The following is a 25,766-nucleotide window of genomic DNA, read 5'->3' as shown; positions in this document are numbered from 1 at the left end:
GTGTGTGTGAAATAATCTCATCCGTCCAAATCATATACTAGTAACCGTCCGATTAAGCTCAGCGACTAGTCAACACCCGAAAAGAAAAAAAGAGATCCAATAACAGAAGGCCACGTATGATAAATAGTTCTAGTATTATTCCCGCGTAAATAAAAAATATCTTAGAAAATAATTTGGTTTAGATTGGAAATCGGAACTGTCAAGCAAAACCCTAAATCCTCTCTCTGTACCGCTCGTCGCCCCCAAACAGCAGCAGCGTTGGTATGGACAACGGTGATCTTTCCTCCGGCTCTTGTTCAGGTTCTAATTTCTCCTCCCCTTTTTCTATTTCAGTGTCTTCGGTAATGTTTTGTCTGACACTCTGACTCATAGATTTATGTATTTGTATCGTCTTCTCATTGTTGTTTTTTTTTTTTTATACTGGATTTGACCCCTAATTTCTAGGGTTTGTTATGTTCCGCTCTCACTGTTTTGATTTTACTTATTAGGGTTGTGAATCTATGGATCTGTGTTTGTATATGTCTGCATATATGCTTCTATATGGTTTTTTTTTGTCATTCCCATGCTCATGTGTTTGTGTATGTGCTTTTGGTTTTTAGATATGAGGAAGAAACTAAAGTTGGACGACTCTGTGGTCGATGAAGAGATGGTGGCGGGTGATAGTCTTCCTTCACTTGCTGAGAAGGAGAAAACATTTCACAATGCTATGGCCGAGTGGTTCATTACTGATGGGATTAGTCCTAATATCATTAAGAGCCCCAGATTTGCCAAGTTCATCAACTGCTTAAACCCGGAGTTTCCTCCTAGTGTTACTGAAGTCAAAAAAGAAGTTCTTGAGATACACGAAGAATGTAAGGAGAAGGCTAAGAGATTTCTCAAGGGTTTTGAAGGTCAATTGACTCTCTCTTATGAATGGTTTGTTCTTAGCGATGAATGGACAGACCCTGTTTTGCATGATGATTTCGTTTGTTTGGCTGCTCATTTCATTGATGACAACTGGAAGTTGAAGAAATGGATCTTGGGGTATACTACTGACCGGAATGTACCCCTTGAAGATGTTAATATCTACCCTTTTAGAGAGGCTGTTGAGGGTTTCGAGATTGAGAGCAAAGTCTCTACTCTTCTGTTGCCTACTGACTTGGATTTTGATGAAGTGACTTTAGATCCTTTCAGGAAATGGATTGAAGAGAGAGGGAGTAATCAGATCAACCCACGGTTCTCCCTACTCTATTGTTGCGCTGACCTTTTCCGGTTAATGGTTGATGATCTTTATAGTGACTTGAGTGGGTGTCTGCTAGAGGTTGTGCGTATGTTGGTTGGATGGGGAAGTATGTCACCTACCAATTGGAACATCACTTTGTCTAATCTGCAACGAGCTGTTGATATGAAATCTGAGGATGAGTTCTCAAAGGACGAGGAGTATGATGATTATGACAAACCATCTGATGAAGATTGGATTAAGATTGAAACTTTTTGCAAACTCGTTGGTTGCATCTATAAAGTGTCCAAGGAGCTTTTCAAGGGAGAGTATTTGACATCCAACGTCTTCTTCCACCTACTTGCTGAGCTGAAGCTTATGTTGAACCAAGGAGCTTGTGAGTGCTGATAATGATCACTTCATCAGCCGTGCTAAGTATTTATTGAAGAGGTTTGATAGGTACTGGAACAATATGTTTCTGGTTTTGGCAACTGCTTCTGTATTAGACCCTCGGTTCAAGATGAAGTATCTCGAGTTTTATTGCTCAAAGAAGGAAGTCAATGTTGAAGGTTCTAAGGCTGAAACTGTTTTGGACCATTTACGCATTCTATATGCTCGCTATGCAGCTAACGATATCTATCAAAAACCGATATTCCCGGTTGCTGCAATTGACTCCGCAGAAGAAGAAGAAGAAGAAGAAGAAGAAGAGCAAGAGCAAGAGCAAGATTATGATTTTGAAGAAGAAGATGATGATGAAGAAGAAGAAGATGATGATGAAGGAAAAGAGGAAGAACAAGATGATGATAAAGGAGAAGAAAAAGAACGACAAAAGGACAAGGAAGAGAAGAAGCCTGATGCGTATGAGGGTTTTGTGTTGTTTCAGGAATATCTCAAGTTTGAAGGATCTCCACGAGAGCTACAAGAATCAGAGCTTGATTCCTACCTCAAAGAACCGGTTATGGAGTGGAACAAAGACTTCAAAACACTGGAATGGTAGAGAGAAGAGGGGAAAAAGTATCCAGTCCTCTCCCGAGTAGCACGTGACATTCTTTCCATTCCAATCTCGCGCGCCGTATCGTGGGATGCTTATGTTATGTTCAAAAGAGAGCCTCCTAAGTTTGTTCTCTCCTTGGAACCCGAAATTACTAACGCCATGATGTGCAGCAAAAACTGGTTACGCCTTTGATGATTGATAATGGCAAAATGGGTAAGAAGTTCCTTCTAATCACTCACGAGTAAGAACTTAAACTGCTTTTTTAGCCTTCTTGTAACTCAATCTCTCTGTTTTTTAGTACTATCCTTTTTGAAGACTTATCTTGTTTAATTAGTACTTATGAAATATCTCAATATCAATTACTGTTTTTGTTAATTTAAATTTGAATATTTTTACAATGTTAAGATAATCAAACTAATATATCTACAGATGTAAAAAAGTTTACAGACACTATTAGAAAGGTAAGATGCTTAAGTGAAGTATTAAGTCTTAATTTGCTTTATTCGGTCTTGTATCTCCAAATACCAAACTACAAGTCTACTTAACCTTAATAAACTACTAATACAGGGTTTCTGCAAACGTTACTTCAAGATTATCTGAATTGTAAATAGAACTATAGAAGTAGTATATGGCTACATAATTTTTGATTCAACATATGGGTTGGTTTTATTTGTTATATAATTTTAGAAAAACATACTATTTCTCTTCAAGCAATCTAATAGACTAGTTACACTAGTAGTATAAATAACAGATGTTAGCAATCTATAAATAGGGACGTTAACAACAATTGTTTCAATCTAATTACATGTATATCATTTGTCCACCTTTTACATGAAAAATTCTTGACTCTTTACAGTATTTGCATTTTTTTTTGCCACGTTCTCTAAAAATGATGTATTCATTGTTCAAGTGTAAGTGTAACTAGGTAAAGAAACCAATATGGTGGCCAAGTAGTTTGAAAGCTTGCACTCATGTTTTCCACGTGTAGCTCACCAGTCACCATTAGCCAAGTTAAGTACTAATTAATCTTTGCCTTAATTTTGTATTTAACACTTAATTTAAATTTGGTTAGACAAATCAGTGTGAACACAAGAGTTCCATGCATTTAAATAAACACCTATTTATAGATATTTACACACAGATATTTTTGGGTTACTAGAAACTTATAAAATTGATAAGTTTATTACAGGTGGCAAAAAATCATAATAATTTTAGAAAACTGTATAAAAATAGATAATAATATTATTTTCACCATAAAAAATAGATAACAATATTAATGTAAGCAAACACATATATATGCTCAACATATTCGAGATATTTTTGGGTTACTAGAAACTTATAAATTGATAAGTTTATTACAGTTGGCAACAAATCATATAATTTTGTTTTACAAAAAAGTGTATAAAAATAGATAATAATATATATATATATATATATAATTTTTGGTAAAAAATAGATAATAATATTTATATAAGCAAACACATATATATTCTCAACATATTCATGTAAACCTAATTTGTTTTTCTCTTTTATAATTTTATCAGAAAAAAAATTAAAATGCGTCCAAGCAAAGCTTCAGTGACCCAAACATGGCTGCTTTACACACAGCTTTGTCTTTGGAAAGATCTCATAATCAGGTGTGTCCGTCAGTTCATTACAAAAGCAAAATCGATGCTTCTGAGTCAAAACATGGTCTCTGATTCTTCTGCTGAGATCAGTGTCATCGACGTCAAGTCTCATCTCTCCGTTGGGAAAGATCCCAGTAATAGTAGCTTTCAGATTGCCGAAATCAGAATCCATGATTCCGTTTGTATTGAGATTCCTGGCTCTGAAGAAACGCCTCTGTTAGGATCGGTACGTGTTTGGGTTTTGTTTCTTTTCTCTTTTCGTTATCTCAATTTTGCTACTTTTTTAGGACTCTGTGCCATTCTAGATTCTTCAATGAATTCGAAGTTAGGATTGGATTAGACTGGATTGATAAAGTCTTAATCTTTGATAATTCCGCCTTGGTCAATTATGTATATAGACTTGACTTTGTTTTAGGTTTGCTCACTTGTTAAAATCCAATTCGAATTCAGTAAAGAATTTAGCTTTTTGTATGTTTGTTCTGTTCTGTGGATTCTCTGATGTTGTGAAGGAAAAGAACAACTAAACACTAAACAAGTTTTTATAATGTTACCTTTTGTTTCTAAACAGGTCAAGAGTTGTTGTTCTGCAGCTGCAACGATTATTGAAGAGCCTGCTACTGAGTTTATACCAAATATAAGCTCTGGGAGTTATGCGGATAAGGGTGACAACCGAGAGTACATGGAAGATGAACACATATGCATAGACGACCTTTCAGTACATCTTGGATCTTCCTACTATAGATTTCCTGTGCCTATAGCTTTCTACGGTGTGTTTGATGGCCATGGTGGATCTGAGGCATCACAGTTTATTAAAGAGAATGCAATGAGTTTGTTCTTTGAAGATGCTGTCTTTCGAGATCCTCCTTCGGTTGTGGACTCTCTTTTCTTGAAAGAACTGGAGAAGTCTCACCGGAAAGCTTATAGGCTTGCTGATCTCGCCATGGAAGATGAAAGAATAGTTAGTAGTTCGTGTGGAACAACCGCCTTGACTGCTCTTGTAATTGGAAGACATTTAATGGTAGCTAACGCTGGTGATTGCCGTGCTGTGCTATGCAGAAAAGGAAAAGCGGTTGATATGTCATTTGATCATAAATCTACATTTGAGCCAGAACGGAGAAGGGTAGAGGATTTAGGAGGTTACTTTGAAGGCGAGTATCTATACGGTGACCTTGCTGTTACAAGAGCTCTTGGAGACTGGTCAGTAAAGAGGTTTTCACCCCTCGGTGGATCTTTCTCACCTCTGATCTCAGATCCGGACATTCAACAGATGATTCTAACGGAGGAAGACGAATTCTTGGTTATGGGATGTGACGGTGTTTGGGATGTGATGACAAGCCAGTATGCTGTTACTTTTGTCAGGCAAGGACTGAGGAGACACGGTGACCCGAGAAGATGCGCTATGGAACTTGGAAGGGAAGCTTTGAGGCTTGACACATCAGATAACGTTACAGTGGTGGTCATCTGCTTAACATCATCACCAGCTCCACAACGGAGAAGAATACGGTTCTGTGTTTCAGATGAAGCCCGATCCCGGTTACAAACAATGCTAGAAGGCTAACTCTGATGAAGGTTTTTGAGCAGTCTTGAGGAGGGGACAACAATGTATATATTATAGCAACAGAGATGGGTCTTTGGAGATAACAACCCTCCGCAAGGCTAAAGATTATTTGATGACATTTCATCTCTGATATTGGATGGAAATAAAAGGAGGGCAAGAAGAGAAGATGAGAGACTTCTCTGTGTTGTTCAAAATGTTCATAAGTGTTGTAGTAGCCATTTTTTATCTGTTTGTTTGGCTATTTCTCCAGTAGGTTTATTGAGCACTTATGTACAAAAACTAATTAAGATTGAAGTTATTCCGGTTATAAAGTTAATCAACTGATTCTTCCTCATGACTTTGACACTTAGAACCTGTGTGAGATGATTGTGATCAGAGTTATGAGTCTAAGAACTCTCCTACAACATTAGATAAACCTTCTCTTGTCATCCACATCAAGATCTTAATCTGAATTCTGATGTAGTGGTGGTTGTCATATATATGGTAATCAGTTTTCTCTTATGTGTATAATTTAAGTATTCCTTTTGAATTATTGAGGGTATATAATTGCTCCTGGATGCCTCCTAAGTATATATGATTAACGAAAATTAAAAAGTCTAAATAAAACATGGGAAAATTGAGAAAAGGTCCTTTTAATTTTTTAATATTCCGTCTTTATTCGACTCTTCAAAGAAACTAAAGTCTCGTCTCCATCTCTCTCTCTAAGAAACTTCGACGGAGGAAGAAGAAAACAAAAAAACAACAACAACAACAACGATGGCGATGGCGAGTTTAGCTAGGAGAAAAGCATACTTTCTCACCAGAAACATCTCTAATTCTCCCACTGATGCTCTCAGATTCTCTCTCTCCCTCACTCGCGGCTTCGCTTCGTCGGGATCCGATGAAAACGACGTCGTCATCATCGGCGGCGGTCCTGGAGGTTACGTGGCGGCGATTAAGGCCGCACAGCTCGGTCTCAAGACTACCTGTATCGAAAAGCGCGGTGCTCTCGGTGGTACTTGTCTTAACATCGGTTGTATTCCTTCTAAGGTGATTCTGAAACTCCTTTTATTTTCGTTTACTTCGAGATTCGTTAGATTTTTTCTCTGATTTTGTTTCGTCTCTTGTGTATCTTTGTTGATGATCATCATTTGAGATTCGATCTGAGGGTTAGACTGAGTTTCGAGGTTTAAGAACTGATTCTGTGATGATACTTATTCATTACTCAGATCTGTTTGAGGTCGTTTTACCGTATTTCTAAATCCTGTTTGTGGTTGATTCTATGGAAATGGAACTATTTGTTGTATCTCTTTACTTGATTTTGTTCTCGTTGCATATGCTGGATCATGATCCTCTCTTGGTGATGTTAATCACTATTTTCTGATTGATTAGGCTCTTGTTCACTTTGATTTTAAGCAATGATGAATCTGTTTGACATTAGCTAACATAGCATCCACTTTTTTTTCTTTTGTACTAGGCTCTTCTTCACTCTTCTCATATGTACCACGAAGCAAAGCACGTTTTTGCTAAACATGGTGTTAAGGTCTCTTCAGTTGAGGTAGATCTTCCTGCCATGTTGGCTCAGAAAGACACAGCCGTCAAGAATCTCACCCGTGGAGTTGAAAGTCTGTTTAAGAAGAACAAGGTCAACTATGTGAAGGGATACGGTAAGTTTCTGTCCCCGAACGAAGTCTCTGTGGACACTACCGATGGAGAAAATACGGTTGTGAAAGGCAAACATATCATTGTTGCAACTGGCTCGGATGTCAAATCTTTGCCTGGGATCACCATCGACGAAAAGAAGATTGTATCATCAACCGGGGCACTGTGTCTCACAGAAATCCCGAAGAAACTCATTGTCATTGGCGCTGGCTATATTGGGCTTGAGATGGGCTCTGTATGGGGGCGGCTCGGATCAGAGGTCACGGTTGTTGAGTTTGCAGCGGATATTGTACCAGCAATGGATGGTGAAATCCGCAAGCAGTTTCAACGTTCACTAGAGAAGCAAAGTATGAAATTCATGCTCAAGACTAAAGTCGTTGGCGTAGATTCGTCTGGAGATGGTGTGAAACTCATGGTGGAACCTGCTGAAGGTGGAGAGCAGACCACTCTTGAAGCTGATATAGTCCTCGTCTCAGCTGGTAGAACTCCGTTCACATCTGGGCTTGATCTAGAGAAAATCGGAGTTGAGACAGACAAAGGAGGGAGAATTCTAGTGAATGAGAGATTCTCGACAAACGTTTCAGGCGTTTATGCAATTGGAGATGTAATTCCAGGACCAATGCTGGCTCACAAAGCCGAAGAAGACGGTGTTGCTTGTGTTGAGTTTATAGCAGGCAAACACGGCCATGTGGATTACGACAAAGTCCCCGGGGTTGTTTACACTCACCCTGAAGTTGCCTCGGTGGGAAAAACCGAGGAGCAGCTGAAGAAAGAGGGTGTAAGCTACAATGTTGGGAAATTCCCGTTCATGGCGAATAGCAGAGCCAAGGCCATAGACACAGTAGAGGGAATGGTCAAGATTTTGGCTGATAAAGAGACAGACAAGATCTTGGGAGTTCATATTATGTCGCCAAACGCAGGAGAATTGATCCATGAGGCAGTTCTAGCGATCAACTATGATGCATCAAGTGAAGACATTGCTCGAGTCTGTCACGCTCATCCCACCATGAGTGAGGCTATCAAGGAAGCTGCCATGGCTACCTATGACAAGCCCATTCACATGTAGATACACACAGGTACATCACAATTTACAGTTGGTTCTGTTCACGGTTTTTCATTTACTTGTTTTTTTTGTTTGTTTGGGTTTTGATATTTTCTTGTGTGTTGATGCCCATACTAGGAGATGTGGATTGTAGGAGAAGGGAGTAAAGCCGCCTACGACAAGCCAAATCGAGATTAGTTTTCTAATATCGGTTTAACATTCGATTTTTAATTTCTGGTGGGTATGAGATTGAGCTGAAAGAAGATACACTTTTACCACTCTTTTTTATTCGTTAATCTTCTCCAGATTTTCAATTCCGGGTTAGGCCCGACTATAGTAATAATTTGAAATGCTCAATGAACCAAATGTGATTAATCCGGTTTGTTTGGTGGTCTCTCGGCTTGGTTTTGTTGGCTGATTTTTGGTGAAGGAGTAAACCGAGTTCGATATGATTTGTTTTGTTCACTATTTGATTTTGTTCGATTTTCTGATTTCGATTTGCTTTCACTTAATAAACTTGGTTCGGTTATTCTCCACCCAGATTAGTCTATTACGTTAACGACTTTTATTCCTCTGTATTATGGCTCTCAAGATATTTTACCACTGCCATAAAAGGTTTCAAAATACAGATAGTTGAATACTAGTATGGATAAAATACCCAAAAGAAGATGCAAACATACGTATATGTACTTGTGTAGTAGTTAAGAGTTGGGAATTTTTGTATGATATGACTAGATTAGGATACAAATACCCAAACGAAGATACAAACATACATACGTACTATATGCACACTAACGTAATAACCCAAGGTCTTGAAATCTTTTCAGTTTTTATTTTTTTAAAATATTTTTTTCAAAGAACGGAATGAATGATTAATAACCAAGATATTTTTTTGACAGGTTCATTATCAATGGAACAATGGTGGATTGAATACCATTTTGATTTAGCTGAAGAAGAATTATCCCCCTAAATACCATTTTTTATTATAGTTTTTTCAAAGAAGGAAATGATTAATAACCAAGATATTTTTTTGACAGGTTCATTATCAATTGAATAATGGTGGATTGAATACCATTTTGATTTAGCTGAAGAAGAATTCATAGATTTTAAAGGATGATATTTATGTTATCCACATCCAATAAAAGTGGATTATTTTTAGGAAAGATATATTCTCCTCAAATTAATATTGTAATTTTTTTTGACAGATGTTAATTTTGTAATTATCCCCCTAAATACATTAATTCACACATTATTTTGAGTCAACAATATTGATTAGGGTAAACAGATTTGGGTGATCACATTCCATTAAACACACAAACACCAAGATTAAGCATGACAAATGGGAGTTACACTTGTCACTTTTGTTATCCAAGAAAACTATATATGTACTTTTTAACCAAAAAAAAAAAACAACTATATATGTATATTAGTAAGCTATAGCACTTCCCACATCTAAGGGCATACTCATAATTATTCTCCAAATCCAAGACAATGGATTTTCCTCGCCTCTCAATTCTTCCTGTTCTCCTTCTTTTATTAATCACTCCTTTGTCTTCATCTTTGTCTCTGAGTGACACAACTAACATAGTCACAAAAGAATCACTCGACCGAATCTGCTCAGAACCGACAATTCCCAGCCACTTCTGCATCATTTGGCTTACCAATGATCCAATAACGTTCACCGTCAAATTCAAGGGTCTTCTCGAATTGGTCATCCAAAAGACGCAATTGTTTGGCTATAAGAACATAGCGATGATGAAACGCTTAGTAAGAACCACGACTGATCCGACGCTCAAGATACCGTATGGGTCATGCGTAACATATTATGAGTCAGCCATTAAATCGATGGAGGACGCTATACGGTTTGCTAGCTCGAATGAGTACGAGTTAACATCTCAGGCGGCTGTGAAAGCCTTTAATAGTATAACTACGTGTGAAGCTGACCTTGCAGGACGTAATACTGTGCCGTCTGATGTTACATTACGCAATATGCGGTTTAAAAGAATGTGTAACATTGGTAGAGTTTTCTCTGATGCTTACATGTTTAAAAATAAGAGAATTCAGGAAGTAAAGAAGAATATTAATTAGATAACTGTCTCGCTGCACTAATTAATGCTAATAAGAATAGCAAAGTTATGTTGACTATCCTTTTAAAACATCAATATTATCGACGAAACCAAAATGGACATGTCATAAAATCTGATAACAATGCATCTAACACTCAGTTTACTTCGTCGTTAACCAATCTCTCATCGATAAGATGACTTGTTTTGTTGATGGGAAAAATGTTGTTTAAACCATCAACTTTCAAATTAACGTCATTAAAACCACAAATTTTCTCGAAAGCCATTTAAAAGGTCAAGTAATGTTGACTATCATTTTAAAACATCAAATGTCGTATTAGCATTTTTCCCAATCGACAAAACGACATCATTTTATTTATCATATTAGTCAACGATCGAGAAAACAGATGTTAGTTGCTTCGTTAGAAATTTTTACGACATGTCTATTTGGCTTTGTCAACAACATTTGATATTAAGTTCATGATTTAAATAATCTGTTTTTTTTTTGAAATCCTATGAGAATTTTTATTTATTTGTTTCAAAGATGGAAGTGAACTACATAAAATTTCTATAAATTAATATTATATAAATTAATAAACACTATAAATTAATAAATTTTGTTGGTCCCGAGTGGAGATAGTGTAAAAAATAACAAAATTTTATAAGATAATAAGATAATAATTTTTTTAAAAATTCCAATGTAAAGTATGGTCCCAATAATATCATAAATTAATAATTATGTAAATTTACACATATATAAATATGCAGATATAATAATGTATGCTACTCCAAAAGCACATATCTATAAAAAAAATTTTATGTTGTATTTTCAAACTATAATGATATAAAATACTATATAACATGCCATAAAAATAGCTAAGATTTTTTTTTTAAAAATAATTTCTAGATATGCATGATTTACATTTTGATAGTTTGATAGACTATTAAAATACGACAACTGATATTATTAAATCAGCTTTTATACCCCAATGGGCTATTGCTAATAATGTGTTGATCTCGCACGAAGCTCTCCACTACCTACATACATCAAAAGCAAGGAAACAGTGCTACATGGCAGTTACAACTGATATGAGTAAAGCATATGACTGTGTAGAATGGGATTTTATCAAACTAGTTATGGAGAGAATGGGTTTCCACAGTACCTGGATTACATGGACTATGCAGTGCTTCACAACAGTAACCTATTCATACCTGCTCAATGGACCAGCACAAGGGCTTTTGGTCCCCCAAAGAGGGATAAGACAGGGCGATCCCCTGTCTCCTTTTATTTTCATCCTATGCAGTGAGGTTTTATCGGGTCACAAAGCAAAGGAAGAGGGGAAGCTTACGGGTATCAAACTAGGAAAGGAAAGTCCTAGAATCAGTCACTTACTTTTTGCAGACGATACCATTTTTTACTGTAAGGTGGATCAAAAAGAGTGATATTGCCTGATATGAGCTTTGGCTACAAAATGAACCAAAACAAGGATGAGTCGTTAGCTGGTCTAAGGACCTCTCTAACTAACCCAGATAAGGTGGAGATGAATGGTGGATTGATAAGAACCACAATAGATGTGAAAGTCTACTGATACTTCTTAGAACACTCAAGAATTCGGACACACTCACGAATTAGAGAGCAATGGTTTCTTTTGTGAAACAGAAACAAGCAATTTTATTAATCAAAAGGTGGAAAAAAAGAACTACAACTCAAGGCATTATATAGCCAGGTTCATAACTTATTCTAAGGAAAAACACATAAATCCTGCAAAGAACAAAAACAAGGAAAACCAGAACAAAATCAGAAAAATAAAGGAAAGAGACGTTGTGTAGAAAAGAGAATATCAAGGGTGCCGATTAAGGCAAATTTGATATCTTGACTTCATGACATGATTCTTCTTCGATCTCGGGATATTCTGGACGAGTGAGAGAGCCTTCTAGATGTCTTCTAGTACCAAATAACACGTGCTTAAGTGGGCTTCAAGTTTGGGGGTGAATAAAGCCCATTTAACCTTATTGCTTATTAGAGAGTCCACTGGACATGCGTTTACTGTTCGGTCCATCTCTGGAGATTTATAGCAGTTCTCTCGACGCTCGTTGGTTCTCCGGAAACTAGACTCAGAAAGCTTTAATTTGATATGTGCCTCATCTCCTGGCTCGTCCTGAATCGTCGGAGGTATTTCGTTGAAGACGGCCTTTAGTTGGGAGCTCTCCGATGGGGTTAGGCGAATGGCTTCAAACTGATCAAGGGGGATCAGTCCTTCATGTTCCAGCTGCTCCAGAAAGATGTTGAACTTCTTTTCTATGCTTTTGCTCCTGGTCCTAGTCATTGGTCCGCTTGGCACATATGGAGCTTGGATAATATGGCTTGGTGGTTCGATGTCCTCATCACTCCCTCCCTCTTCATGAGGTTTCGACCTCGAAACGTTTTCTCCTGCATCAAAATGAGCCAAATCAGAGACATTGAACGTATTTGACACTTTGAACTCACCTGGAAGATCCAGCTTGTAGGCGTTGTCATTAATCTTCTCCAAAATTTTGAATGGTCCATCTCCACGGGGTGAAAGTTTAGAGCTCCGTTGATTGGGAAATCTCTCTGGTCTCATGTGTAGCCACACCCATTCTCCGACTTCAAAAGTAACTTTTTTCCTGCTCTTGTTGGCTGCTCTAACTCGTTGCTCATTGGTTTTCTCAAGTCTCTCCTTAACTTTTAAATGGAGCTTCTTGATTTCCTCGGCCTTTTTCTCGCCATCTAAGTCTAAGAAGTCTTTTTGTGGAAGTGGTGTTAAATCCAAAGGTGTATTGGGATTGAACCCATAGACAACCTGAAAAGGAGACATTAGTGTTGCACTTTGGATAGCTCTATTATAAGCAAATTCAACAAAAGGTAAAGCCTCAAGCCAAGTTTTAAGATTTTTCCCTATTGTTGCTCTCAGAAGTGTTCCAAGCGTTCGGTTGACTACTTCGGTTTGGCCATCAGTTTGTGGGTGACACGTGGTTGAGAATAGTAGCTTGGTGCCTAATTTCTTCCATAAGGTCCTCCAAAAGTGGCCGAGAAACTTGGTGTCCCTGTCGGAAACAATAGTCCGTGGCACTCCATGCAATTTTACAACTTCTTTAAAGAAGAGGTCTGCTGTTTGGGTTGCATCGTTGGTCTTAGCACACGGTATAAAGTGAGCCATTTTAGAAAAACGGTCCACCACCACAAATATTGAATCCTTGTGTCTGATTTTGGGTAAACCTAGAACAAAATCCATGGAAATATCAACCCAAGGAGAAGTAGGAATCGGTAAGGGAAGATACAAACCGTGGGGTTGGACTTTAGACTTTGCTTTCTTGCAAGTGATACACCTTGCAATGAAAGTCTCCACAGATTTCTTAAGGTGAGGCCAGAAGAAATGTTCTTTAAGCATGGCCAAAGTCTTCTCCACTCCAAAGTGTCCCATCAAGCCTTCCTGCATGAGCTTCTCGGACTATAAGATCCCTTAAAGAGCATTGCGGGATACATAGTCGTTTATCTTTGAAGAGATAGCCATTGTGAATGTAGAATGATGTGTGACCTCCCTTGCCTGGATTCTTATAGCTCTCTGCAAAGTTAGGATCAGACTCATATAAAGGTATAATCAATTCAAAACCAAGAACATTTGCATCCATTGTAGAGATGAGAGCATGTCGTCTTGAAAGCGCATCGGCTATGATATTGTCTTTTCCCTTCTTGTATTTAATGACATAAGGAAATGTCTCTATGAACTCAAGCCACTTTGCATGCCTTCTCTTTAGGTTTGTTTGCCCTCGTAGATGCTTTAAGGTCTCATGATCCGTGTGAATCACACACTCCTTAGCGAGTAGATAGTGTTGCCAAGTCTCCATGGCGCGGACCAAGGCATACAACTCTTTGTCATACGTGGGATAGTTGAGTGTTGCTCCATTGAGTTTTTCGCTGAAATAGGCTATTGGCTTGCCTCCTTGAGTAAGCACAGCTCCAATACCTAAACCTGATGCATCACACTCAATCTCAAAAGTTTTCGTAAAGTCTGGTAAAGCTAAAACTGGTGCATTCGATAACTGATCTTTGAGTGCTTTGAATGCTTGCTCCTGGACTTCTCCCCACTTAAACTCCACGTCCTTTTTGATCACAGCAGTTAGGGGTGCAGCAAGAGTGCTGAAATCCTTCACAAATCTCCTATAGAAACTAGCCAAGCCATGGAAACTTCTCACTTGACTAATGTTGGTTGGTGTCGGCCATTCTTGTATAGCTTTGACTTTCTCTTCATCCACTCTCAGTCCCTGTGAACTCACTATAAAACCTAAGAAGACAAGTTCATTAGTACAAAAGGTGCACTTCTTAAGGTTGGCATAAAGACCTTCCTTTTGAAGCGTTTTAATAACTTGTTCTAAATGAATTAGGTGATCATCAAATGTATGACTATAAATAAGTATATCATCAAAGTATACCACTACAAACTTACTGATATAAGGCCTTAGAACTTGGTTCATAAGCCTCATGAAGGTGCTTGGTGCGTTTGTAAGCCCAAATGGCATGACTAGCCACTTATAGAGACCTTGCTTGGTCTTAAAAGCCGTTTTCCACTCATCACCTTCCTTCATTATTACTTGATGATAGCCACTCCTAAGATCAATCTTTGAAAACACATTAGATCCAGATAATTCATCAAGCATATCAGCTAACCTTGGGATTGGATGTCAGTATTTGATGGTAATGTTGTTGATAGCTCGACAATCTACACACATCCTCCAAGTTCCATCTTTCTTTGGCACCAAAAGGACCGGTACAGCACATGGACTTAGGCTTTCCCTCACATAGCCTTTGTCTAAAAGATCCTTCACTTGTTTCTCCAATTCCTTAGCTTCCTCCGGGTTAACGCAATAAGCGGCTCTATTGGGCAATGGGGCACTCGGAACCAGATCTATTTGATGTTCAATTCCTCTTATAGGAGGTAGACCAGCTGGAATTTCATCTGGAAATGTCTCAGCAAACCGGTTCAAAAGATCCTTCACCTCTTTAGGGAGATCTTGTTCCAAAGCACTAAAACCTGCGCTCAAAACTTCCTTAAACATCATTAGTAATACCGGTTCATTACAAGTGAGTGTCTTAGCTATGTAGCTAGGCTTGATCAGAAAATTACTCTTAGAAGGAGAACCCTTCTCTTTAAGCATCTTAACTTGAATTTCATGCACTTGGTTCGGTGTGAGAGGAGTTAGATTGTATTTCTTCTTATCATAGACAAAAGAATACATGTTACTACGCCCTTGGTGCATGGTATCTTTATCAAATTGCCACGGTCTACCAAGTAGAAGGTGACAAGCTTGCATAGGAACCACATCACACAAGACTTGATCCATATACTTTCCCACTTTGAATGGTACTTGTACTTGATCCGTGATTCGCAGTTCAGCCTTGTCATTAAGCCATCTTAGTTTATATGGATGAGGATGTTTAGTCCGTCCAAGGCTGAGTTTTGAAACCATATACTCGCTAGCAACATTAGTACATGATCCACCATCGATAATAAGATTACATACCTTTTCTTGGATGGTACAACGGGTATGGAAAATATTTTCCCTTTGAGCTAGCTCATCTGGATGAACCGTGAGGTTCAAGACACGCCTTATGACCAGGGATTCTCCATATTCAGGTTCACAATCGACCTCTTCAACTACAACATCATCCTTGGTGAGATCTGCTTCATCTTGTGACTCGTAGTCGCCCGCATCCGTGAGAATCATAACTCTTGGGTTGGGGCAATCTTTAGCCATATGTCCTCTTCCCTTGCACTTAAAACATGTTATATCACGAGTTCTTGAATTGTTAGGGCTAGGGAACTTACTTTGGGTGGATTCGGTTGGCTTAGACTTGAACCGATTGTCAATAGCCACAGCTTTTTCTTTATCCAAGGGTCTGACTTGAGAGGTGGATGCAAAAGGAGTCTTGGCACGCCCTTGATCCCAATTTTGAGTAGTTTTAGTTCTCCCCATGGTTGTCATCTTCTTCTTGATGTGTTGTTCGGCTTGTATAGCGTGGTGTAGAATGTCCTGCAGGTCGTGATAAGGATGCATTTCTACTTTGTGAGAGATCTTTTCTTGTAATCCATCAAGAAACTGAGCCATGGTGGTCTCAGCATCATCGTCAAGCTCCAGCCTATTCCTTAAGTGCTCAAATTCTTCGAAATACTCTTCCACACTCCTTGTTCCTTGAATCAACTTCCGGAACTTCTTTTGAAGGTCTCGGTGGTAGTAGATGGGAACATATCTCTTCTTCATCAGCTGCTTCATTTCCCTCCATGTGGTTACTTGAGGGGTATCACTTCTCCTCCTATCATTAACTTCACGATCCCACCAAGACAAAGCGTGATTGGTAAGTTGAGCTACGGCTAAGGCTAGCTTCTTCTGGTCGGTGTACTTGTAGTAAGCAAAGATGTGCTCCATTCTCTGCTCCCACTCAAGATAAGCTTCAGGATCTACCCTTCCAGCAAACGTAGGAGCCTTGAGCTTCATATCCATAGAATTAGACCTCGTACGGTCTTCTTCCTCTGCCATTTCTTGGTTATGTCGTTGAGCTTGACGTCGTCGACGGTTGTTTTGTGGTCCTCCATCATCACTGAAGTCAGTCTCTTGACCATCTTCATGAACGACACCATTCTCTCGTCTTTGGTTATGGTTTGCACGAGGTTGTTCGATTTGGTTTAGGCGTTGTTCCATGGTAGTGAGTTGTTGTTGCATGGCTTGCAGTAACTGCATCATAGCAGCGTTAGGATCACCGGTGTTGTCACCCATCCCACCTGAAAGAATTAAGATGCAAAGTATCAAATTCTTTGGTAAGAGAGAACACAAAGAAATATGTCTTTGTACCACAAATCGTTTATGTTAAAAAAAAAAATTCTATGAAATTTTAACAAGTGAAAAAGACCAGAGCAAATAAAGGCAAGAGAGTAACACAAAACAGATTTCGAACGAGTGCTGCAGACAGAGTTTTTAATATTTGTTTTCTGATTGTTTTTTTTTTTGTATATGAATTTGTTAAAATAAAAAAAGCAACAGCAATTTTTTTGGGTTCCCTACACGAACGAAAACAGATTTTTTTTTTTAGTTTTATAAAACTGTGATAATAAAACAGATGAAATGGTTTTTTTTTTTTTTAAAAAAAAAATAATGAAACTGGGAAAAAGAAAAAAAATAAATAAACGAAAGGAAGTAAATCACCTGATAAATTAGGAGCTTTTCAAGCTCTGATACCAAAATGATATGAGCTTTGGCTACAAAATGAACCAAAACAAGGATGAATCGTTAGCTGGTCTAAGGACCTCTCTAACTAACCCAGATAAGGTGGAGATGAATGGTGGATTGATAAGAACCACAATAGATGTGAAAGTCTACTGATATTTCTTAGAACACTCAAGAATTCGGACACACTCACGAATTAGAGAGCAATGGTTTCTTTTGTGAAACAGAAACAAGCAATTTTATTAATCAAAAGGTGGAAAAAAAGAACTACAACTCAAGGCATTATATAGCCAGGTTCATAACTTATTCTAAGGAAAAACACACAAATCCTGCAAAGAACAAAAACAAGGAAAACCAGAACAAAATCAGAAAAATAAAGGAAAGAGACGTTGTGTAGAAAAGAGAATATCAAGGGTGCCGATTAAGGCAAATTTGATATCTTGACTTCATGACATGATTCTTCTTCGATCTCGGGATATTCTGGACGAGTGAGAGAGCCTTCTAGATGTCTTCTAGTGCCAAATAACACGTGCTTAAGTGGGCTTCAAGTTTGGGGGTGAATAAAGCCCATTTAACCTTATTGCTTATTAGAGAGTCCACTGGACATGCGTTTACTGTTCGGTCCATCTCTGGAGATTTATAGCAGTTCTCTCGACGCTCGTTGGTTCTCCGGAAACTAGATTCAGAAAGCTTTAATTTGATATGTGCCTCATCTCCTGGCTCGTCCTGAATCGTCGGAGGTATTTCGTTGAAGACGGCCTTTAGTTGGGAGCTCTCCGATGGGGTTAGGCGAATGGCTTCAAACTGATCAAGGGGGATCAGTCCTTCATGTTCCAGCTGCTCCAGAAAGATGTTGAACTTCTTTTCTATGCTTTTGCTCCTGGTCCTAGTCATTGGTCCGCTTGGCACATATGGAGCTTGGATAATATGGCTTGGTGGTTCGATGTCCTCATCATTGCCTAAAGGAGATTCTCCACAGTATGAAACGGCTTCGGGCCAAATGATAAACACTCAGAAATTAGCCATCTCATCTCTGCCAAAACATTACCACATATCAAAGAACAGACAAAGCAAATTCTGAATATCCAAAAGAGGGCAGAAAAGGCAAATACTTAGGTCTACCTGAAATCTTCGGAAGGAAGAATAAAGATCTTTTCACGAGCATTGTGGATAGAATACAGCAAAGGGCAAAAAGTTGGTCGACCAGATTTCTCTCCTCTACAGGAAAGTTTCTGATGCTGAAGGCAGTCCTTGCAGCAATGCCTACATATACAATGATGTGTTTTAAGCTCCATGTATAAACGCATCCAATTGGTGTTAACACGCTTCTGGTGGGATGATAATTTGGAAAAGAAGAAAATGTGTTGGGTATCCTGGAAGCACCTGTCAAAATCAGAAAGAGAAGGAGGACTAGGTTTCAAACTATAATGATATAAATATTGTATAACATGTCATAAAAATAGCTAAGTTTTTTTTTTTAAAATCAATTTCTAGATATGCATGATTTACATTTTGATAGTTTGATAGACTATTAAAATACGACAATTGATATTATTATTCATAAATTTGAATGTATTTATGTCATTTGTATAAGTGAATTTTTATATAGTATTTGTAATTTATTATCAGAAGTTTTTAAAAATATTTAGAATTCAATTCCAAAACCATAAAATTTACAACATTTGAAAGTCTAGCCTTATACTCCCTCCATTTCAAAATATAAGATGTTTTTGAGAAGTTTTTTGTTTCAAAATATAGGATGTTTTCAAGTTTCTATATAACTTTTATTAGTTTAATATTTTATATTATGCAGTATTGTTTCTGATTGGTTGAACTTGTTAAAAGTAAAGACTTCTTAATTTGCGTTTTTTACTTAAAACATCCTATATTTTGAAACGGAGAGAGTATTTTTAAAATTATCTCAATTTGTAATTTTTTTAAAGATTAAAAAAATTAAAATATATCTATAGATTAATAATTCACTATAAAGTAACAATTAATAATTTATAGATAAATTAATATCACTATTAATTAATAAAATGTCATGGTCCCAACATTATTAATTTATAGAGGTTTTACTGGCAACTAACAACTTATATATTGTTTTGATTGGTTCATTATTATCAATTAAAAAATGGTGGATTGATACCATTTTGAATTTGGCTGAAGAAGAATTTCATAGATTTATAGGGATATCTTAGATTTCATATCCAATAAGGGTGGATTTTCTAAGGAAAGATTATAAATGTATTCCATATAGATGGGAGTTGAGGGAGAAAAAAACAAAAAAGAACTCTATAGCAATAAAAAGCTCTCAGGCCCGAGTCCCCATGCAAACCTAAATGAAGCATGAGTCTTTTGAATAAAGGGATCTCACCTACCTCTTAGTACCATAAACAGTATTATCCATTGGTTTGTGGTCTACAATGGTGAGCACCTCCGATCCGTTTCAACCCCCCGTACCCAAAAACCCTTCCGACAAGCTCATAGCCACCAAGTTCCCGTACTTTGTCATCCCGGTCTTCGCCTGAAAAGCTAGTAACCAGCTGAAACTGAACTGGACCATGCATCAGCCCTCTCTAGTAAACTCTCCCAACTCTTTTTTCATGTTTCGCAACTTCGTTCTAACCCTGTGAAACCTTGTAACCCTTGTAATCCTTACAACGACAAACTTCCCTCAACATCCACATATTACCTTCACATATTGATCCAACAAAACCTTGACCAGCTTTTAACCTTACTTACCTGAACCAATATGGAGAAACACATGCCTTACCACCAAAAAAGGAAAGGTATTGAGAGGGGATACCCCCCCCCCCCCCATCTCGTAAGAGAATCTGTGCACTGGATCTTGATACATCCAACCTGATAGCAGGGAAAGCCCTCACTCTTATGGGGCGACTGACGGACCCAACAGCCCAAAGATTGTATGTTCTCTTCCTGTTCCTGGTAAGTAGATAAAACCTCAGAGGGAAAGCAGTGGGAGCGGATCTGGGAAGAGGTTGTTTCCAATTCAAGTTCAACCATGAGTAAGACCTCCAAAGAGTCCCGGATAACATACCCATTGCCTTATGCTATATCTACTACAAGATTATAATGAAACTCTTTACCAAGCGACTCCGGCCAGTTCTTTCATCCTTGGTGTCAGAAAACAAATCAGCTTTTGTACCCCAATGGGCTATTGCTAATAATGTGTTGTTCTCGCATGAAGCACTCCACTACCTACATATATCAAAAGAAAGGAAACAGTGCTACGTGGCAGTGAAGACTGATATGAGTAAAGCATATGACTATTTTGAATGGGATTTTATCAAAATAGTTATGGAGAGAATGGGTTTCCACAGTACCTGGATTACATGTACTATGCAGTACATCACAACAGTAACCTATTTATACCTGCTCAATGGACCAGCACAAGGGCTTTTAGTCCCCCAAAGAAGGATAAGACAGGGCGATCCCCTGTCTCCTTTTATTTTCATCCTATGTAGTGAGGTTTTATCGGGTTTGTGTCACAAAGCAAAGGAAGAGGGGAATCTTACGGGTATCAAACTAGGAAAGGAAAGTCCAAGAATCAATGTAACATCCGCGAACCAAATTGGGGATTTGGGGAGTGGGTGTCGATCGACACCAAGAGGAGTGTCGATCGACACCAAAGAATACTGGTTTGACCGGATTTTTTTAATTGTTGATTCTGGTTTGGTTTGATTTAATTGAGTTGTCTAAACCATGTATATAAGTGGAGGAGCGACCAAGGTCGAGGGTTTTGAGTGTTTTGTCGCCGTTTGAGTGAGGAAAAGAGAGAAAGGAGAGAGCTTGTGGGTTGAGAGGTTTTGAGCTTGTTCTTGGTTATTTTTGGGAGATCTGTTCCTGTGGAGTGGAGATCTAGAGCTAAGGACGAAGGAGAAGCTTCCTAAGGTGTGGGATTCGTCATATTTTGGTCAGAATCATCCTGCAATGAGGTGAGTGCATGACCATGACTGATATAAGCTTGAGAATCCTTTGTTTTGCTTGTTTTGTGGCTGTTTTTGTTGTTTTCTTGTATGTTTATGGTTGGGATGTGGTTCCCATGTGTTTCCAGGGATTTTGGATGAGTTTTGGACGATTTGGAGGTTTTGGGAAGCGGTTCTTCAACTTTCGGCTTCGTGCAGATCGTGTTGCAGAGTCGGTGTCGATCGACACCAAGTTGGTGTCGGTCGACACCATGTTTGGGCCAGTGTTGATCGATACCACTCTGGTGTCGGTCGACACCAACTTGTATGTTGCGTGGTTTCCTGGTTTGTTGTGTTTGTTTGTTGTTTGTTAAACATTGGAATCTCAGTTGCTTGTGTGTATGCCCAGTAGATGGGAGAATTACCTCACTAAGTACTTGTGATAATACTTACGCATCTCGATTGTTGTTTGTGGTGTGCAGGTATGTGACGTGGAATCATAGCGATGAGGAGGAGTAGGGATGTTAAAAATGGGTAAAACCCGAGTGGGTACCCGAAACCTGTATAAAATGTAGAGTTTTCGGACCTGTTTTTTAGTCAGAAAAATGGGTAAAAAATGGGCGGGTACCCGAAATATAATGGTCTTACATGGGTTTACCCTATAAGATTATGGGTACCCATCGGGTTTTTTTTTTTCTTAAATCTTTTTATCAAACGATACCATTTCACATAACCCTACTCTAATTGCTTCTACTCGATCAGAGAGACAGAGACCATTGTGTTCTTGTCGGCGGTCCAACAAAGAGGCGAAGTTATGATCAGAGCTTTAGGTCCTCTCTGTCTATGATCAGAGTCAGAGATTCACAATAACCCTCTCTCGTGACCCTCTCATTCACAATAACTTTGATGATGAGGTTGAAGTTAAGAATTTATAATTTTTAATTACAGGTGACATTGAAGACAACTTTGATGATGAGGTTGAAGGTACCACATCTGTGGCTAGTAGCTCAGGAGTATGAGACCAAGGTAAAAAAAAATTAAGATTGTTACTTAAGAATAAAGATGTAATTATGAAATTATGACTGAAATTCCATTGTTTTGTTGTTGTTTAGATTATGATCAGGTTTTGGAAGAACCATAGGAGGAAGAATGAGAAAAAAAATTATTGTTGTTTTTGTGACTTTGTTTTTGGTTTTATTTTTGTGACTTTGTTTTTGGTTTTGTTTTTGTGACTTTGTTTTTGGTTTTATGTATTTAACGTTGTTGAACCTTCTATGTATTTAATCTTTGTTTTTGGTTTTTGCTTAATCTAATTAGATATTATTTTGAAAATTGTCACATATATAATAAAATACACAAAATACATAATAAAAATCATATTTGTATACATAATACATAATAAAAATCATATTTGTATACATAATACATACTATAAATACACAATGTAAAATGCAAAATACACCATTTGAGACAAAAAAATTCGGGTACCCACGGGTTTACCCACAAGAGTTAAAACCCGTTCGGGTTTACCTACTAGACCTAAAACCCGTTCGGGTTTTTGAATCTGGGTTTTTTTTTGGGCGGGTTTTTTCCTTTTTGGGCCGGGCCGGGTTTTTTCACCCATTTTAACATCCCTAAGGAGGAGGATGATCTAGGGTCTCGTTTGTGTGTTGTTGGATATATTGTTTATGTTGGAACCTTGGTTAGAGTTATATTAGGTTGCTGGATAGAATGGTTAGGAATGTTATTGTATTGATGATGTATTGGTTTTGTATTATTGGTATGTTTCCGTTGTGCTTAATGGTTATTGTTGGTTTAATGATGAGTGGGGGTTTGGGTTGGTTTAATTAAGTAGTATGGGATGCTTAATTATATATTGTATTTATTATTATAAGAAAAAAAAACAGGTCGGGTGGTTTCAATCAATCACTTACTTTTTGCAGACGATACCATGTTTTACTATAAGGTGGATCAAAAAGAGTGATACTGCCTAAAGGAGATTCTCCACAGTATGAAGCGGCTTCGGGCCAAATGATAAACACTCAGAAATTAGCTATCACATTCTCTGCCAAAACATTACCACATATCAAAGAACAGACAAAACAAATTCTGAATATCCAAAAAGAGGGCGGACAAGGAAAATACTTTGGTCTACCTGAACTCTTCGGAAGGAAGAATAAAGATCTTTTCACGAGCATTGTGGATAGAATACGGTAAAGGGCAAAAAGTTGGTCGACCAGATTTCTCTCCTCTACAGGAAAGTTTGTGATGTTGAAGGCAGTCCTTGCAGCAATGCCTACCTATACAATGATGTGTTTTAAGCTCCCAAGCTCCATGTATAAATGCATCCAATTGGTGTTTACACGCTTTTGGTGGGAAAATAATTTGGAAAATAAGAAAATGTGTTGGTTATCCTGGAAGCACCTGTCAAAATCAAAAAGAGAAGGAGGACTAGGTTTCAGAGACAAATCCAGTTTTAACAATGCACTCGTAGCTAAGCTTAGTTGGGGAATCCTTACCCAACCTTCATGCCTTCTTGCAAGGATCCTATTGGATAAATACTATCACTCTGCTCGTTTCTTAAGCTGCAACCCGCCTTTAAATACTTCCCATGGATGGCATGGCATCTGTATTGGTGGAGATCTCCTCCAAAAACAGCTAGTACGGATCATTGGTAATGGGAAAGAAACTCTTCTCTGGAAGGAACCTTGGCTCTCTTTGGATACACCCATGACGCCTATGAGACCTCCACCGGAGGCATCGCAGAACCTAAACATTTTGGACCTCATCTCCCCCGTAACACAGACATAGGATGCCAATCTCATACGCCTGGAACTGAAACCAAGCAAGTGGGGTGGGGGGGGGGGGGCTAATGATCACTATGCCTGGTTACCGTTTGCTTTTGGGGAATATAGTGTTAAATTTGGCTATCCTGGAACTGAAACCAAGCAAGTGGGGGGCTAACGATCGCTATGCCTGGTTACCGTCTGCTTTTGGGGAATATAGTGCTAAATCTGGCAATTATGAGAGCATTAAGAGCTTATCTGTACCAAATGACTTTCCATCTGCAATCCAGGGCTTCAATTGGTTAGGCGAACTTTGGAAAATGAGAACTGCCCCTAAAACAAAAAAATTTATTCTGGAAAGCTATGCGTGGAGCATTACCAGTGAGAGAGAATCTGAACCGCAGAGGGATAAGGGATGATGCCAAATATCCGTTCTGCGGAGAAGAGGATACTACATTTCACCTATTTCTCCACTGTAGATTTGCAGCTCAGGTGTGGAGTTTGGCCCCACTAAAGATCCGCTTGATAGCTCCTCCATCTCGACTTTCCAAGACCTAACTGAACATGCCAAACACCTTTTCATCCTCCCGCCATATGGATATGGAATTGGACCGCTGTTCTCCTGGTTGGTTTGGTCTATTTGGATCACTCGTAATAAACTCCTCTTTCAAGACAAACCATCATCACCGGCGGAAACCCTAAGTCAAGCAATTAGATCAGCCCGAGAATGGAATATGACTCAGGAGGAATCCAAAGCTATGAATGGACTCATGAAAACCCTTACCCAACCGTCAACTCCGAAAGAAGGTTTCATCTCATGTAACACGAATGCAGCTTGGAACAAAGATTCAAAGATAGCGGGCCTAGGCTGGATCTTCAATAACGCCGGCGTTGGATCTCGACGATTGGGATCGGACATCATGACCCATAGTAGATCTCCGCTTCTATCGGAAGCTGTTGCCATTCCTCATGCCATGCTCGACGCTTTGTCTCTTGGCTTCACCAAACTCTCAATCGTCTCTGATTCTAAAATTATCATTGATGCGATCAATTCGGAGATTCCTTATTAGGAACTCCATGGGATTCTTTTCGATACCCTCTCTATTTTTTCGAGCTTTAGATTTGTTTCCTTTTCTTTTGTTCATCGTGATTTCAACAAGGAAGCTGATGCGATAGCTAAACAGTCCTTGGTAAACTCGGTACCGGTTCCGGAATCCTGATTTCAACAAGGAAACTGATGCTATATTTTTTCAACAGGTTCATTACCAATTGAATAATTATGGATTGAATACCATTTTGATTTAACTGAAGAAGAATTCATTGATTTTAAAGGATTATATTTATGAATTCCACCTCCAATAAAGGTGGATTATTTTTAGGAAAGATATATTCTCCTCAAATTAATTTTTTTTTTCTTTTTCAAGCTGTTATTTTTTTATCATCCCCCTAAATAAGTTAATTCACACATTGCAATAAAACCTCTATAAATTAATAATGTTGGGACCATGACATTTTATTAATTTATAGTGATATTAATTTATATATAAATTAATATAGATATTTATTTTAATTGTTTAAATAAGATTAGATTTTTGGATGTTATAAATTTTATGGTTTTAGAACTGAATTTGTCATATTGAGAAAAGATTATTGACCATAAATTATAAATACTATAAACAATATCACTT

At 38.1% G+C, this 25,766-nt stretch overlaps 5 protein-coding genes and 1 pseudogene across 7 annotated transcripts; 4 read left to right on the top strand and 2 right to left on the bottom strand.

Annotated features, from left to right (window-relative positions):
• Positions 1 to 184: 184 nt before the first annotated feature.
• LOC104746070 (zinc finger BED domain-containing protein RICESLEEPER 2-like) lies at positions 185 to 2,567 on the top strand (annotated as a pseudogene). The gene is made up of 2 exons (XR_015582765.1): positions 185 to 300; positions 600 to 2,567. The product of XR_015582765.1 is annotated as a zinc finger BED domain-containing protein RICESLEEPER 2-like (transcript).
• A 1,124-nt stretch (positions 2,568 to 3,691) lies between these two features.
• LOC104746069 (putative protein phosphatase 2C 43) lies at positions 3,692 to 5,712 on the top strand. The gene is made up of 2 exons (XM_010467453.3): positions 3,692 to 4,046; positions 4,389 to 5,712. Exons 1-2 carry the CDS (start codon positions 3,750 to 3,752, stop codon positions 5,376 to 5,378), a joined length of 1,287 nt encoding a protein of 428 aa, XP_010465755.2. The 5' UTR covers positions 3,692 to 3,749; the 3' UTR covers positions 5,379 to 5,712.
• A 129-nt stretch (positions 5,713 to 5,841) lies between these two features.
• Positions 5,842 to 8,597, top strand: LOC104746068 (dihydrolipoyl dehydrogenase 2, mitochondrial). Its single transcript, XM_019237299.2, has 3 exons — positions 5,842 to 6,407; positions 6,835 to 8,095; positions 8,200 to 8,597. The coding sequence occupies exons 1-2, from the start codon at positions 6,135 to 6,137 to the stop codon at positions 8,083 to 8,085; spliced, it is 1,524 nt and encodes a 507-aa protein (XP_019092844.1). The 5' UTR covers positions 5,842 to 6,134; the 3' UTR covers positions 8,086 to 8,095; positions 8,200 to 8,597.
• Positions 8,598 to 9,492: 895 nt separating this feature from the next.
• LOC104746067 (pectinesterase inhibitor-like) lies at positions 9,493 to 10,243 on the top strand. The gene has a single exon (XM_010467451.2). The coding sequence runs from the start codon at positions 9,553 to 9,555 to the stop codon at positions 10,147 to 10,149; it is 597 nt and encodes a 198-aa protein (XP_010465753.1). The 5' UTR covers positions 9,493 to 9,552; the 3' UTR covers positions 10,150 to 10,243.
• A 4,582-nt stretch (positions 10,244 to 14,825) lies between these two features.
• LOC147926395 (uncharacterized) lies at positions 14,826 to 16,916 on the bottom strand. Its single transcript, XM_087487047.1, has one exon. The coding sequence runs from the start codon at positions 16,914 to 16,916 to the stop codon at positions 14,826 to 14,828; it is 2,091 nt and encodes a 696-aa protein (XP_087343173.1).
• A 657-nt stretch (positions 16,917 to 17,573) lies between these two features.
• Positions 17,574 to 25,422, bottom strand: LOC147926394 (uncharacterized). 2 transcript variants are annotated; one of them, XR_015582764.1, is made up of 7 exons: positions 24,863 to 25,422; positions 24,458 to 24,776; positions 23,812 to 24,357; positions 23,448 to 23,716; positions 23,227 to 23,357; positions 18,486 to 18,746; positions 17,574 to 18,396 (listed from the first exon to the last, which is right to left on the bottom strand). XR_015582764.1 is itself a non-coding variant. In XM_087489477.1 (3 exons), the coding sequence occupies exons 1-3, from the start codon at positions 19,771 to 19,773 to the stop codon at positions 18,375 to 18,377; spliced, it is 312 nt and encodes a 103-aa protein (XP_087345603.1). In that variant the 5' UTR covers positions 19,774 to 21,859; the 3' UTR covers positions 17,574 to 18,374. The 2 variants fall into 2 exon arrangements, 1 of the variants encoding a protein (XP_087345603.1); XM_087489477.1 differs by lacking the exons at positions 23,227 to 23,357; positions 23,448 to 23,716; positions 23,812 to 24,357; positions 24,458 to 24,776; positions 24,863 to 25,422 and adding an exon at positions 19,745 to 21,859.
• Positions 25,423 to 25,766: the final 344 nt, after the last annotated feature.

The sequence above is a fragment of the Camelina sativa genome, chromosome 15 (genome assembly GCF_030686135.1).
Source record: "Camelina sativa cultivar CO46 ecotype springtype chromosome 15, ASM3068613v1".
Classification (NCBI taxonomy): Eukaryota; Viridiplantae; Streptophyta; class Magnoliopsida; order Brassicales; family Brassicaceae; genus Camelina; species Camelina sativa.
This window is presented reverse-complemented; position numbering and strand designations above follow the sequence as displayed.

Coding starts and splice junctions, on each gene's coding strand:
- LOC104746069 (XM_010467453.3), top strand. CDS start 3,750: ATGCGTCCAAGCAAAGCTTCAGTGACCCAAACATGGCTGCTTTACACA. Junction 4,047..4,388: donor AAACGCCTCTGTTAGGATCG/GTACGTGTTTGG, acceptor GTTTCTAAACAG/GTCAAGAGTTGTTGTTCTGC.
- LOC104746068 (XM_019237299.2), top strand. CDS start 6,135: ATGGCGATGGCGAGTTTAGCTAGGAGAAAAGCATACTTTCTCACCAGA. Junction 6,408..6,834: donor TCGGTTGTATTCCTTCTAAG/GTGATTCTGAAA, acceptor CTTTTGTACTAG/GCTCTTCTTCACTCTTCTCA.
- LOC104746067 (XM_010467451.2), top strand. CDS start 9,553: ATGGATTTTCCTCGCCTCTCAATTCTTCCTGTTCTCCTTCTTTTATTA.
- LOC147926395 (XM_087487047.1), bottom strand. CDS start 16,916: ATGGGTGACAACACCGGTGATCCTAACGCTGCTATGATGCAGTTACTG.
- LOC147926394 (XM_087489477.1), bottom strand. CDS start 19,773: ATGGATAATACTGTTTATGGTACTAAGAG. Junction 18,747..19,744: donor ACTGTTTATGGTACTAAGAG/GTAGGTGAGATC, acceptor TGATTTTGACAG/GTGCTTCCAGGATACCCAAC. Junction 18,397..18,485: donor CTTCCTTCCGAAGATTTCAG/GTAGACCTAAGT, acceptor ATGTTTTGGCAG/AGATGAGATGGCTAATTTCT.